Source organism: Dasypus novemcinctus, chromosome 5 (genome assembly GCF_030445035.2).
Source record: "Dasypus novemcinctus isolate mDasNov1 chromosome 5, mDasNov1.1.hap2, whole genome shotgun sequence".
Taxonomy (NCBI): Eukaryota; Metazoa; Chordata; class Mammalia; order Cingulata; family Dasypodidae; genus Dasypus; species Dasypus novemcinctus.
In genome coordinates this window covers 78,210,327-78,225,583 of record NC_080677.1, presented here as the reverse complement: position 1 = coordinate 78,225,583, position 15,257 = coordinate 78,210,327, and the positions used below count along the sequence as shown (strand labels likewise).

General features: G+C 36.4%; 1 protein-coding gene across 1 annotated transcript in view; it reads left to right on the top strand.

Moving 5' to 3' along the window:
- RELN (reelin) overlaps window positions 1-15,257 on the top strand; it is a 516,519-nt gene that overhangs the window by 349,225 nt on the left and 152,037 nt on the right. The window contains exons 18-20 of the mRNA XM_058297120.2: window positions 954-1,187; window positions 1,887-2,048; window positions 6,866-7,102. Coding sequence (XP_058153103.1) covers window positions 954-1,187; window positions 1,887-2,048; window positions 6,866-7,102 — 633 coding nt within the window. The remainder of the gene's footprint in view (window positions 1-953; window positions 1,188-1,886; window positions 2,049-6,865; window positions 7,103-15,257) is intronic.

Below are 15,257 nucleotides of genomic sequence, written 5' to 3'. Positions count from 1 at the left end.
GACTTCAGAAAGTTGTAAATAATTAGATGAGAACCCTTCCAGAAAACAATCAATTTAATTTTATCATGGGCAGCACTCTGAATATAGCAGAAAGTAGGGTGTGAAAATAAAGAAAATTAATTCCCAACGAGTGAACTGCTTAATATTAGGGGATTTCTTATATTCAATTATTGAGTCATCCGTACTAAGGTTTTCTCATTGGTACTTCTACTTAGGGTGCTCCATTTATATTACAGCCAGTTAAATAAATATAGGACATTCTTACCTAGCAAGCAGTTTGGAGTGTGTTTGTGTGGGTGTGTACATGTGTGTGTTTCTTAAAGCACTACTAATTTGGGGTCCCACTGAAAGGCAACACAGTTCTGCTGAGGACATCTATCTAGGTCAAGAGTGTATGCATTCCTTTTCGAATGCCAATCTAAGTTTGAACTAAAGATCGAATTATTAAATGATTTCCCAGTCATTTAAATAATTCCTATCATAAACACATGTATTTTTACATTTGTTCTAAAAGGAAATTTACTCTATAAATCTTATTAGAAGTGTTTTCTTTGTTTTTATGTTTTGCTTTTATAATTTTGTTGACCATAGTTATGTATAACATCATATACATATGATAGATAGGACTTTCATAAAGATTTTAAGTTGAAAATGTGAGGGAAGGTAGATGCATTTGCTGATAAATTACTGGCATTGGTTGAAGGTGAGCGCTGAATTATTGTTTTAATCATAAGCTCTTTACAGCTGGGTGGTGCAAAGACTGTATTCATCTGAAATATTTACAGTCGATCCACCCTTGCCAAGTCTTCAGCAACAGTATTCTCCAAAGACTAATGGGCCTCATTTACCATTCAATCAAATGTAGCCTCTGGATTTCCACCTCTCCAAAGTAGTTTCAGGAATCCCTAAAAGGACCAATGGTTCAAGATTTAATTTCATAACATTTCTTTCAGGTGTGACCCTGGGTTTTCAGGCCCAGCTTGTGAGATGGCATCCCAGACATTCCCAATGTTTATTTCTGAAAGCTTTGGAAGTTCTAGGCTCTCCTCTTACCATAACTTTTACTCTATCCGTGGTGCTGAAGTCAGCTTTGGCTGTGGTGTCTTGGCCAGTGGTAAGGCCCTGGTTTTCAACAAAGATGGAAGGCGTCAGCTGATTACATCCTTCCTTGACAGCTCACAATCCAGGTGAGTTAAGGCTGAGTGGATTACATGCTGAAACTACATACTAATGATTGAATTTAGATCTTTTTATTTTCAATTCTTTTTTTTTCTTGGTCCTTTTTTGTTTTTGTTTTTTTGCTAATATATGCATCTTCCTATTTTTAACCAGTATGAAAGGGAGTTTACAGTTTATTGGGAGTTAATTTGTCCTAGATTTTCATAAGTTAGAAGTCTTATCAATGCTTTTATGATACTAATGACTAACTAGACTTCTAAAAATATATGAAATATTAGCATCAAAATTATGTTCTTAAGCCAAGGACTAGTTAATTATTTACATAGTTTTATTTATTTGACAGCTTGCAGAGGCCGATTAGATTTACACTACATCATGCCTTCCCCCAGTGCCTAATAAATAATGCAATAAAGGGATGATTGACAACTGAAGTGTATGTACACAAGTACATAGTGTACAAATATGTATAAACATACAATTATATTGCATGACTATATCGTATATAAAACATATATATCAACCCCATCTTCTACTCATTCATACATCATAGAGAAATTACCTACATTTTTTTTAAAGAAAGAAGTCTGGGAACCTACAGCTTTTGAATAACTCATATAAATTTGTTTGAAATTCTTTAAAGGCCATTACAAATATTATGATTACATTTGTTTTTTTCACTCACTTATTTGTAAACTATTCTCTTCTAGATTTCTCCAGTTCACATTGAGGCTGGGGAGCAAGTCTGTTCTGAGCACATGCAGAGCTCCTGACCAGCCTGGCGAAGGAGTGTTACTGCATTATTCTTATGATAATGGGATTACTTGGAAACTCCTGGAGCACTATTCATATCTCAACTATCATGAGCCCAGGTAGGTTGGACAGCATTTGGAGAAAAAGCTAGAGTGATATCTTCTTTCTAGGGAAATCATAATTCAAATCACATAAGATTCCACATATTTTTGTATTGAGGAATGGTGAGGACAAAGATTGATGTGTCTTGCAATGGAAATTAGCAAACCACATTCATTTTTTTTTTCTTTTAAAGAGTTATTTTTTATGTATTTCTCTCCCCTTCCATCCCCTGCCCCACACCCCGTTGTCTGCTCTCTGTGTCCATTTGCTGTGTGTTCTTCTGTGTCTGCTTGCATTCTTGTTAGGCGGCATCAGGAATTTGTGTCTCTCTTTGTTGTATCATCTTGCTGCTTCAGCTCTCCGTGTGTGTGGCGCCACTCCTGGGCAGGCTGTGCTTTTTTCACAGGGAGCAGCTCTCCTTGTCCTGGGCAGGCTGTGCTTTTTTCACAGGGAGCAGCTCTCCTTGTGGGGCGTACTCCTTGTGCATGAGGCACCCCTACACGGGTGGCACACCTGCATAGCACAGCGCTCCTTATGCACGGCAGCACTGCATATGAGCCAGCTCACCACAGGGGCCAGGAGGCCCTGGGTACTGAACTCTGGATCTCCTATATGGTAGGCAGATGCTCTATTAGTTGAGCCACATCCACTTCCCACAAGCCACATTCTTGTAATCCATTTGTCCTAGATGACTTCTGATAATTTGAAGAAATTCTTATATTTTGAACTTTGCATTTAAGGTAAATATTTTGATGCTTAGGAAAGAGGAAAAATTTTAACACTATTTTCCTTATTCAACTATGTTGTAAAGTATTGGATGTTATTTTAATATGGTACTAAATTATAAATGTTGTTGACAAGTATTTACTAGCAAAATTATAATGCATTATATGAGACAATAATTTACAAACTCTACAACCGATATCCACTTTAAAATTTTACATGAAATAGGATTAAGTAATGTATACATTGAAAAATTTCTACTGTTTATATAGTTCCTGGCAACAGTGAAGTGTGCGGATATATTTAAAACCCTTTCTTCAAGCCATTTCTAAGTTTTATTTATTATGCATTTTTTCAGCCTATCATCACAATTGTGGAATTAGGTTTTACTGAAAACAGAACTATCCTTCAATGTCTACAGAGTAGTAATCACCATTAGCCGTACAAATCAAAAGTATCCAAAAGATTATGTCCCCTTCTAAAACACTTATTTACCTGTTCACTGAAATTCCTTTAAAAGGGCAGGAAAAGAGGAGGGTGGGAAATCCAAAAATTAAGTTTTAAAGGTAAAATAGCTTGAGAGGGGGTGACACTAACACCATTTCCCTTCCTGAAGTACATTTTGGTCTTGGGGAGATATGAAAGAGTGTGAGAGTTTTGAGAACTAGGGTTTCCATTGGCACCATGGCAACAAGAAAAGGGTCAAGAGGTAGAAGAGAGCCCTGATGATATATGTAACAGAGTTTAAAACTTTGCCTAAACCTGCCCCTATATTTAAGTATTTGCAAAAATAGATAAAAACTTTCATTTTTATATAAAATGAAATAGTATGGTAACAGATAATAATGAACAATTACTATGATTTGTAAATGTTATACACTATAAAATTTAAGCGTGTATTAAATATATTGGGTATTTTCCTTGTCCAGGTGAATGCAAGACTAAACTCAACTTTCTCACTCAGTAGGGGCATGACTCCTCAAGAAACATGTCATGAATTCTCCATAGTAAACATAAAAGATAATTAAATAAAAATCAGTGAGGTAATAATGATGATGAAAACATGAAGAAAACATTACCATCCTAGGTTAACTTGGCCCAAAGCACAATTTTTACTAACAAGAAAGGACAGCTGCAAAATTCTGTAATCAATCTATATCATGAAATTTAATTAATCTTTGTTGATATGAAAAATAATTACACATTTAATGTGCTACTGCAAAGGTGCATTTAATCTTGTCTGCCACTTGACAGCAACATTTTTCTTCTAAGCAGAATCAAGGTGGCTTTTCAGTATTAGGCATGTACATAGCTTGAAAGATTAACATCAGCATGGAGATTTTTTTAAAAGGGGGACGTAGTAGTCAAAGCAAGAATACTTTCATTGTTACATGTACCTCTGTCCAGGAGACACTTTCGCCCTCTTTCTTAAACTATTATTAATAAAAGATAACATGGCAGAAAAGTTTTAGGCATTCTAGATACTAAATTGTGGTTTATATAACAAGTAATATAAAACATGTAAATTCTTAATAGGAAAGTTAATATGTCTTGATGCCTTTAGCAACTTGCTATATTTTCAATATAAATTGCTGCCTATAAATGATGCAAATCCCATATTGTTCCTTTCTCCCATGGTTGAAAATGAAGTGTGATCAACAAATTAGATATGCTAGTTGACTAACCACTATTACTCTTAGCCAACTTCAAATAATTTACTTGCCCATGATTCATTAAGTAAATAAAAGAACTTTTCTCTTTTTTTCTCCCTGTTCTTTATAATATTTAAGGTCTGGTAATAGATCTAAGTTAGTCTTTTAATTCAAACTGACTAGACTGTCTTATAAACTACTTGGTATTTTTATTAATGTAAAACTTTATTTCTCTGGTGAAACTACAATTATTCTCGCTTTTTACTTAATTATAGGGCTTATTTTTATTCTATAATTATTGTGGTGCCTTATCTGTTCATTTTTATGCCTTGGTTATTGTATTTGATATCCTCATTATTTTTATCATGTCATTCCATAGAACATACCATTATAAAACATTTTTAAGAAGAATTCCATAACTTCAGTAGCTTCCTTTTTAAAAAGTAAGATTAAGGCAGAAAGTCTGTGTGTTCTCTTCTAGGAATATTCTGATCACATGGTACTGTAGCTATTCTAACCAGACAGTATGATCTACACGCAGAGTGGTGAAATAAGCGAAGACTCCCGCTCCAGCCCCAGTGTAGAGGTTAAGCACAGGTCTAGAGCCAGGTCACCTAGGTCCAAATCCTGGCATTGGCGCTTAGAAGCTGCCTCACCTTAGAGAGAGTTTAACCTCTTTGTGCCTCTGGATTCACCTCAGGGACTTAGTGACAACACAGACTTCATTCATGCAGTAAGAATTTGCTGAGTCCTCATTGTATGCCAGGCACTGTTCTAGGTTCTAAGAACACAACAGTGGAAAAGCAGACAGTAAGGTCTCTGACCCTTGCCTGAAGGATGTTATTATCCCAATTTCACAGATGAAGAGGCACAGAGAAGTTAAGTAATTCTCTGTGGTTGGAGAGAAATTAGCCATTAAGTGTCAGAGCAGGGACTCTAAACCTAGTCTGCTCACAGAGCCCACATTCTTAGCGTCTATGCTGAGAAAATATTGGCTGCTTCAATTACTGCTGTCCTTCGTAAAGGCACTTTGTTTTTTTCTTAAAAGTTGCCTGGGAAATTCTACTTTTTTATTTTTTTTTTAAATAAATTTATTTTCATCAGAGAAAATATCACATTTTAAATTATAAATATAAATGAAGATTATAACTTTCTAACATAGTACTAATCAGATTAAATTATTACATTAATGCATGAAGTTTTCACTGTTGAACCAATTTGAATATAGTTTAATTATTTTAATGAACAAATAGGAAAAATTAAAGTGAAAATTGCTGAAATATTCTATTTAATTGAATTTTTCTATTCCCTTCTAATAAAGAAATCTCACATTAGGAAAAAATTCAGTAGATTGCAAAAGTATTTCAAAACTATAAATGTACTACAACTATGTATTTTTAGTTTAAGAAGTGTTTTTTAAATTTCTATTCCAATATTTGCATATTGCTTTTCCATTATTTAAAAAAAGTAGTTTCTCAAAATGCTGAAAGTCCTACCAGGTTTTCAGAGTTTATATTACCAGTAAAGATGGCCACATTCTTCTAAACCCTTCTTTCCACATACAGATTACTTAAAGGGGAAATAAACATTATATTTTAATAACTTACAATGTGTTAAAATACATTTCTAAGATGTAAATTATCATGTATCTTCATGTAACTAAATATAAAATATAACACAACTAAGGAAACCAATCGAATTTCTCAGTAAATCCAGCCTGAGATTGAAATTGTTAATAATTTATTCCTAAATTATTGAAGTAGTCACTTATCTTAGGAAGTTTTTCTTTCCTCACTAGAAGAAAAAAATGTCAGTCCCTTCAGTGTATGTTTACTGCAAGCACCTTTCCCAGTGTTTAATTGTACATTGATGGAGACAAATGCTCCATTTGCCATTTGCTTTATATCTCACCTTGTGTGTGGTTGTGAGCAGCAGGGAAGTGTGATTTATGGAGCTTTCAAGCAGATGTCATTGCAGTGGCAATTAATGTATGGTTTCTGCTGCTGTGTACAATTATTGCTCCTGGAAATTGATATTATTCTTAATTTTATTCCCCATTTGTCAGGTACAGGTTTGTTGTCATAGCTGCCATGACACAGCAAATGACCTCACACACTACACTGAACTCATGGGAATGAGAAAGCACCACATTTCCAGCCAGCACAAATCTGTAATATCTGTAGCAAGCCACCCAAGATCCTCTGCCAGGCTAAGATGAATCCTACTGCTGTGGGCAACTGTGTTCTATTGGTCTAGCTTTTCTGAGAACAGATGAGTGAAAGCGAAGTCATATATTGAGACTCTAGAAGGTTGTGTTGGGATCAGACAGGAACTTGGAAATCTCAAAGTTTATAATGGAAGAGGTTTTAATATTCTACTTCAGGAAAAATCCTGCTATAAATGTTTCTATTTTAAGAGAGCAAAGTAATCTGACTTTTAACTTTTCTTTTTGCCTTTAGAATAATTTCTGTAGAATTACCAGATGATGCAAGACAGTTTGGAATCCAGTTCAGATGGTGGCAACCGTATCATTCTTCCCAGGGAGAAGACGTGTGGGCTATTGATGAGATTATTATGACATCTGTACTTTTCAACAGCATTAGTCTTGACTTTACCAATCTTGTGGAGGTCACTCAGTCTCTGGGATTCTACCTTGGAAACGTTCAACCTTACTGTGGCCATGACTGGACCCTTTGGTGAGGATTTCATTACTGTTGCTCTTCTTGTGGTTATAGGTTGCATTAGGGAGTGGAACATAAGGATGATGTTCCAGTCCACTCAGCTTTCATCCATTTGCTGACTTACGTTTCCTGAGCATGAACCATTTGAACAGTCAATATTCTATCTACCAGGTAGAGGTCTTTGGAAGGAGAACTAAAAGAAAGTACTGATAAATCTAAATAAATATAATATTGCAACATATTTACAAATTACAAAATTTCATTCTCATTGATTACATTTAAAAACTCTCATCCAGGGAGTGTATGTAGCTCTTTGGTTGAGCACCTGCTTCCCATGTATGATGTCCTGGGTTCAATCCCTGGTACCTCCTAAAACAACAAACAACAACCGAAAAAAAAACCCTCTTCCAAAGGTGTTATGAAGTAAAGTGACCATCATATAATCCCTCTGTGGAGGCCCTCAAGTGGTGATGGTGAAAGGTGAAATCACTCTGGTGATTATTTTAATATAATTTCCCATGAGTAGTTTGTTTTCATGTTGTCTTATATAAAGTCCAAGTAGTTTGCTCAGTCCCAATTTAATAATTAAGATTTCCTTCTTAACCCATTTTATCCAGCAATATTGGATTCATGTTTAATGTTGGTAGGGTTTCTAATTGTGGGATATCCTGGTCTAGATGCCCTTCACTCTTAGATTCTTTTCCCTATAATCATATGCAAATATAATTGTATAATAAACAAGTCAATAAATAACTTCAGACTGTGATTAGCACTTGAAGGACGTCAGCAGGATGACAGTGATTCACTGGGGTCTGCAGGTTGCTACTTTAGGTAGGGAACTCACAAGAAGCCTCTCAGAGGAGGCTACGGTTGATCAGATAGAGGGAGAACAAGAAGTCCCAGTCACGCAGTCATCTACAGGAAGAACAGTCCAACTACAGGAAACTTTGCTGCATAAAGACCCCAGAACAACAGTGAACATGACACATTTAAGGACCAGGAACGAGGTCGGTGGCTCTGGAGCCCGGGAGTGAGGGAGCAAATGCTCAGGATCGGAAGCCAAAAGCTACCCAGAGACCAGGTCGTGTAGGACTTTCTAGGTCTAGAGATTTTGGTTTAACACTCATGTCTTCCTGCTCCCAAGAATCATGACCTCCACCACTGCCTCTCTTTAGGTTCCTTTAGGACTTTAAACATGACTGAGGAATAATTTTCTAACAGGATTTTACTTTCTATTGAGTCATGGTCAGACCACTTTTAATTTCTCCCAGTGAATCTCACCGAAAGCTATTCACCACAACTGTCTCCAGAGAGCATATCATAAATGACCCATAAGTGACCTTATCATAATTAGAGGTAAATTTTACACACCATTGCACAGAAAATTACCTTTGATGGGAACTGTGCATGTACAGTCACATCCCACACACAGCAGGCTAAAATGCTAGCATCAAAACAACAGTTAATGAAATGGAAGTACAGCTGGTCACTCTGGCTGTGAGCACTGTCAAACTAGATAGAAGGAAATTTCTGTATGACAACCAATGAAAGGTTACATTGTGTGTTTTCTGTTCAGTAGCCTCAGATGCTTGCTTTTATGGATGTATTTCTTAGTCTTGGGGCCCTCAAAGAAAAAGAGGTGGATCAAATAAGAATACATAAAGATGAAAACCAAATTGGCATTCCCTAGAATTTTAGGTTTCCAAAATTTTAAATTGACCACAATTAACAGTGATTCAGATCAGTCATTTGCCATAAACTATATCCCTCAAGTTTGTGTAGTCATTTTTTTTCAGCACCTCTAATACAACGAAGAGCTACTACATCAGGAATGCAGGTCTTGTATGATGCTTATTTTTATAAGTAGTTAGCATCTGCTCAAATAAACGCCAAAGTTGCTGGGCATTTTAATTTAACACTTGGGTTGAATGCATGATAACACAGTTTAATGTCTGTGCTTTGATCAAACTCTAAGAACAATATCCTTCCACACAAGTCCTGTAAATATGCTTAAGCTACCACTGCTTTAATTGGTGAGGATACATTTACTTTGTGAAAAGTACAATCTCGGTAATTATAGAAAACCAAAAGCAGATATGAATAACTGTGTAGTCCCCACAGGCACCTTGAGCAGCTCCCTAGGAGTTTTATGAACAACCACCTGTGAGCAATTAGATGTGACTCTCTGATCTTCTCTGAAACGATAAGGAATTGTCTTGGTTGTGAAACAACAGAGAGTAGAGTCTGGCAGTGATAATGAGACTAGAGAAGCACATTAGCCACTTTAATAAGGACATGAAAAATGCTCACTGCTCATTAAAATGAAACAACATGGAAGATCACAAACTGTTCCCATTTTCTTAGCCAATGAGTCAGAATAAAGTCCCTTTTAATGACACTGTTTTCTCTCTGCTACCACTGAGGACTATTTTGTCCAAGATTCAGTGTGAACTTATATTAGCAATGTTTCTCAGAAATACTTGTTACAAAATTGAAATTCAAGTAATGGTATTGAGCAACTATTTGTCATAACCTTCTAGTTGTTAGACAAGTTGTTATGATTTTTTTTGAAGTACCAGGACTGGGATTGAATCTGGCGCCTCGTATGTGTGAGGCTGGCACTCAACCACTGAGTCACATCAACTCCCCTGAGTTTGCTTTTTGTTTTGCTTGTTGTTTGTTTGTTTGTTTGTTTTCTTTAGGAGGCACCAAGAACCAAACCTGGGACCTCCTATGTGGGAGGTGGGTGCTCAATTGCCCAAGCCCCATCTGCTCCCACAAGTAATTTTTTTAATGTAAAATCTTTGGATCAGATAATTAAGTAAAATTTCTTTAAACACATTCAGATATGTGAACTCTGTCCTTCATTGACTTGTTTTGCTCAAGGGAAATTTTGAAATGTATACATGTCCCATACAAATGACTGGTATTAAATTAATTACCGTTGGCTTTTCCCAGGTGTGAGTTTATTTGGTTCTCATTTTCTAACTCATGACTTTCCATGAGTGTGGATTGTTGCTACCAGGAGTGTTCTCCCGGGAAAACTTGGACAATCACTTTTTCATTAGATGAACCACCATCAATATGCTATAAATCACTTTACTGTATGTCATCTGAAAGCAGTGTTTTCAGTGGAGAAATGAATTGCTTTAATTATTTGTAACACTTTCCTGTCTTCCATACCTGATATCTGACATCAGAACCTTCGTCTGTTGAGGTTTTAAAAATAGTCTTTTAAACCTTTTACATATGTTTTAAGACTCCAAAGAGGATGGTTTTAATTGTGGTTTGTTAAATATTACATCTGACTAATACTATTAGTGATAATACCATGGGACATTTGTATTCCACCATACTATGTAAAGAACTAGCTAGATTCAACAAGTAGAAAGGACATTACTGTCACTATGTAGAATTTTTGTTTCAAAATGTGTACAGCTGTGAGGGGATGATTGTCATAGCATATTAGAATTAGCAACTGTTTTTGGTAGTTAATGTGTGGTAGAAAGAAGACAGGCTTTGAGGTGATAGACCGGAGTTCAAATTCTGGCTCTGCCAGTTAGTAACTCGGAAAACCAAAGCAAGGTATTTGTAACTGATAAGGCACTTTTAAGTTTATTTTGGTGTATCTGTTTTAAGAAAGTTGCATCTGGGGAGTGGGAATAGTTCAGTGGTTGAGTTCCTGCTTCCTATGTACAAGGTCCCAGGCTCAATCCTGGTACCTCCTAAAAAAATTTTTAAAAAAGAAAGTTGCAGTAACGCCACTATATCAAAATAGGAAATCACTGAGTTTTATTACTAAATAGTACACCACAGACATCTTTGATCTCCATCCCCACCCAGGACTCACTCTGTCTTTGTCTCATCCCATCCATAACCTAATCCCATCTAATCCTGTTTCAACTCGAATCACTGCACATCTCTGAGCCTCACTCCATTGCTAAGCCCTAATTCTGGGCTAGGAGACAGAGAAAGAATAAAACACCAGTCTTTCTCATTCTTTGATAATTTCTACAAGGTGACATTTTAATGACTACATTTCTAACTTATCAAAGTGCCCCCATATCAAAATAGTAACATCAAAAGGCCACAATCAGAAGAATTTAATTAACCTCTCCAAACCTGAGTTTTTCATCTGTAGAATGGGAACAATAACATCTACTCCAAGATTATTGTAAGGATTAGATGAGATTGCAGATAGAAAGCACCTACCACATGCCTGCCATTTCCATTCCTTCACGGTCTGACTGAGAAGAAAAAGGTAATATCTTTTGTGTTGAAGTTAGGTGTACATTATGAACTACATTCTGAACTTTTCAAATTTTAGAAGTCAGTAAACATTATTTTGCTCCAGTAATGCAGAAGAGCATGTCTCTGAATCTTAAAGAGAACAAAACAGAAACATTAAGATTTTTCTTGTATGAATCAGCCTTTGGTTGGGAAAAAGAGTTTGGATTGTGAAAGCTCATAGAGTTAACACTTACTCTTGTCATTATCTTCCTCTCTAAATATGAATCATCCTCTCCAGATAGGTAGATTACATTCCAACAATGCTTTATAGACCCTAAACCCCTATTTATCCCATAATGTAACTTAAATGCAGTTATTTTGAAATAAAAAGATAGAGAACAGTACTATGATTCTATTAATAATTAAATAATGTTAAAAACAATACTTTGGGGGAAAATTAATAGCTTTTTTAAAAAAGGTTTAATGGTATTTGAGGAAAAGCGGAATTAATTAAAAGAAGGTTCAGAGGTAGATGAGACTTGTAGAAATGCTGAAATGACCTCCTGGGTACTTTCATGGCTATTAAAAATAGAAGGTGATGATTCTTTGTTATGTCTAATTTTAGTTTTTAAAGTTAAAACTTTCTTTTTTTCCTTTACACAAGTAAATCACAAGTCATGTTTTAGGGTCATTTTTTAGGAAGAGATGTTTCCTAAAGTGATAGTGAAAGTAGAAAGAGCAACATGCAAGATGTGAAATTAGCCAAGAATGACAAGACAGGAGAATAAAAGGGTAAGATTGTGTGGTGTGTGATGATTTGAGGAGGAAAGTTTTTGAAGTCTAGTTTTTCACACCAACACAGTCAGCCCTGGAGCCACAGAGACTTAGGGATATAAAACAAAAATAAGAGTTGCTGGGTGGGTGGCCCAAGTCAGAGGGAACAGACAAATGACTTTGTGTTCTGGACATGCAAAAAGTATGTGTTCATATCTCAGGGGGTATCTGTGAACATGGGAAAGGAGTGATAATTTATTTGTATATTTAATCAGACACAGGAATTACCCACAGAAAATTCCCAAGCTGAAAATCACCCTATAAGCTGGTTTGTCCCCCAACATAAATTTAAATATCATTTGTATAAGGTAAGAAGTTTAGAGAAAATAATGTGACCAATAATTTAATGTTGTATAATAATATTTAATTGGATTTAATATGCTTCCACATATACCAGAGGAGCTATGAAGTCATTGTAAAGGTACTACTAGGTTATAGTAACAATCAGGGAGGACCAATGATGTGTAGTAATGGATGCCCAGAAAGAGTTCCAATCTTACCTGGAGAAATGCCTTCAGAGCTCATGCTTGCACAGACTTGACATGTATCTCTAGACATTCAGATCCACAGGAGGATCTACAATGCATTTATCAAACATTGGGAAAAATTTTTCTTAATGAGCTCATTCTCTCCTTCAGAAACGTTTTGGCCACGTTCTTGATTTTTTTGAACTGGTCTTGTGAAATTAGTTAAAGAGCTTGTCTGTTACTAAGGAATGTATCCTTGGTAAACTTGAACGAAGGAGAGGTCTAGTTCATGCCCAGCTGAAACTGTCAGACAACCCTGATTGCTTCGGTTACAAGAAAGAAAAGTTCTAACAGTCCCTTTGTAAGATGAATCAACCTATAAGATAGAACTAATAGCCCAGTAAATTTCTTTAGGAATTTTTTCACAAAACATCAACCTATAACTTTTATAGAATTTTGTCAGTTTAAATGTTTTATTATCAAGCTGAGAGTATTCTTAGGATTATTTTTAAGACTATTAAAAAGAGCTGTACATAAACTAGAATAGGGCTGCCAAAGGATGTCAATCAGGATGAGACGGCTCCCATGAGCTGCCTCAACTTCCGTTTCACAGTAAGCTATCATTCTAGGAAAGTTAGCAGACAGATGAGGTGAATATTTTTAATGACAAACTGAAAAGAATTTGTCATTAAATAACTTGCTGTTATTCTTTACAGCTGTGCAATGAATATCAGTATTCAGGAGCATCAGTGCCTCTATAAAATTGCTAACATACTTGAATAGACCCCAGATAAATTTATAAATGACTTCCTAAAATAGAACCATTTTAGGCTTTGCATTGAGATGTTTTCATCATATGAAATAAGTTTTTCATTTATTGATAGATTAATTTACTCACCTATTTATTGATTACATTACAGGCACTGTTTATAGGTCCTGAAGGGATGGAGATGGAGATAGATAAGCCCCTTGCTTGAGGCCCTTAAATTCTACAGGGACAGAAAGACAGTACACAAGTAAACAAATTCAAATACTATTTCGGAGAGGGATGTGCTGTGAAGAAAATAAAGCAGGGTCAGAGGATTTCCGTGTTGATTACCAGGAGTAGCTCATCAGGGAAGCCCTCCTGGGGGTCCTTAGAGTAGAGACCAGAGTAAGGAGGAGGCCGCCATGTCACAGTGTGAAGGAACATTCCAGAGGGAGAGAACAGCAAGGCCAAGGGCCCTAAGTAGGCAAGGAACTAGATAAATGAGGGCCTTGTAAAGTTTGGATTTATTCCAAGTATTGCAGGACTCCAGTGCATAATTTGGAATGGAGGAGTAGCATGACCACATATATGTTATAAAAATCAGTGTGGCCGCTGTGTGGAGATGGACGGTGGAGGCTGAGAAGCAGCATGTGAAGCCCAGCTGGAGGCTACTGGTGTCATCTGTGTGTGCACCTGGCTCGGGATGTGGCAGTGCCGAAACGGACAGTTCTAGGTCTGTTTTGGAGGACAAAGGATTAGGACCTGTCTGGAATGGATAACACCGACCTGCAGCCCAAAAAGCATGACCTACTGATATCCACAGGGATGATTTTTAATTAATTAATTTCTCCAAAGTTAAATATCCCTAAAAATATTTCTTTGGACTAAATAGTGAAGCTTCAGAAGAAAACAAACTTCTAAAGAAATTGGATGTGATTTTTAAGAGCAAGAGAAATCTTCATATGATGATCTTTGTGTCCTGGCCAGGCTTGCCTCTGCAACCTTCCTTCTGCTGCAGTGCCTGTCCCTCACTCCTCCCCAGCCATGTTGGCCTTCATTCTTTCTATTTCCCCAAAAAGCTAACCTCTTTCTTTCCCCAGTGCCTCTGGCAGGGAAGTTCTTCCTTTGTTCATTCAGGGAACAGTGCCCAGGGCCTCCAGGCTTTCCAGGGAACAGGGAAAAGTCCAAGGGCACAGAAAATGTATATTGTCTCAACAATATGTGGAAATTACCAAAATTGAAATTAATAACATTATTTCAGTGTCTACAAAACATATCATGTCAACTTCATTAATAGCCAGATTTAACATTCATTAAATTTTACCATATTGGTAGGAATTTTTAAGTCAGATTCCTGAGCATATTGAGAAATCAAAGCCAAACAAACATTAAATGCATTACCCTAAGCCAAGTAAAATTTAAAAGTTAAATTATAAAATCCATTTGAGGTAACAAGAGTTAACAGGGCAAGTCCTAATGATAAGTGATATAAATGTGGATAGGACAAATTCACGCCAATCAAGAGAGACTCAGGAGATAATATGGATGCCATTTAAGAATAATAGGGTCTGGAATAACAGAAGGTCTGAGATGAGTTGAAATTATTGACAGAAGTAGGAGGAACTGAACATAGCTAAAGTTCTTCTGATGTCCTCTCTGTAAATGGCAACAAAATATTGTCGATGAAAGAACCCTGTCAACTTGAGTGCTCAAACACACCCATGGCTTCTAGACAAGAGGCTACTGGGGAGCATAAGAGCTGGGTCCTTGGATAGTCTCCTCCATCTTTGTCCCTCCATCTCTCCCTCTCCCTTCTTCTCTCTTCTGGGGCCATCTGAGCTTTGTGTTCACACCCTACTCTGACTTTCAGCAAGCTCAGGTTTCCCTTTTC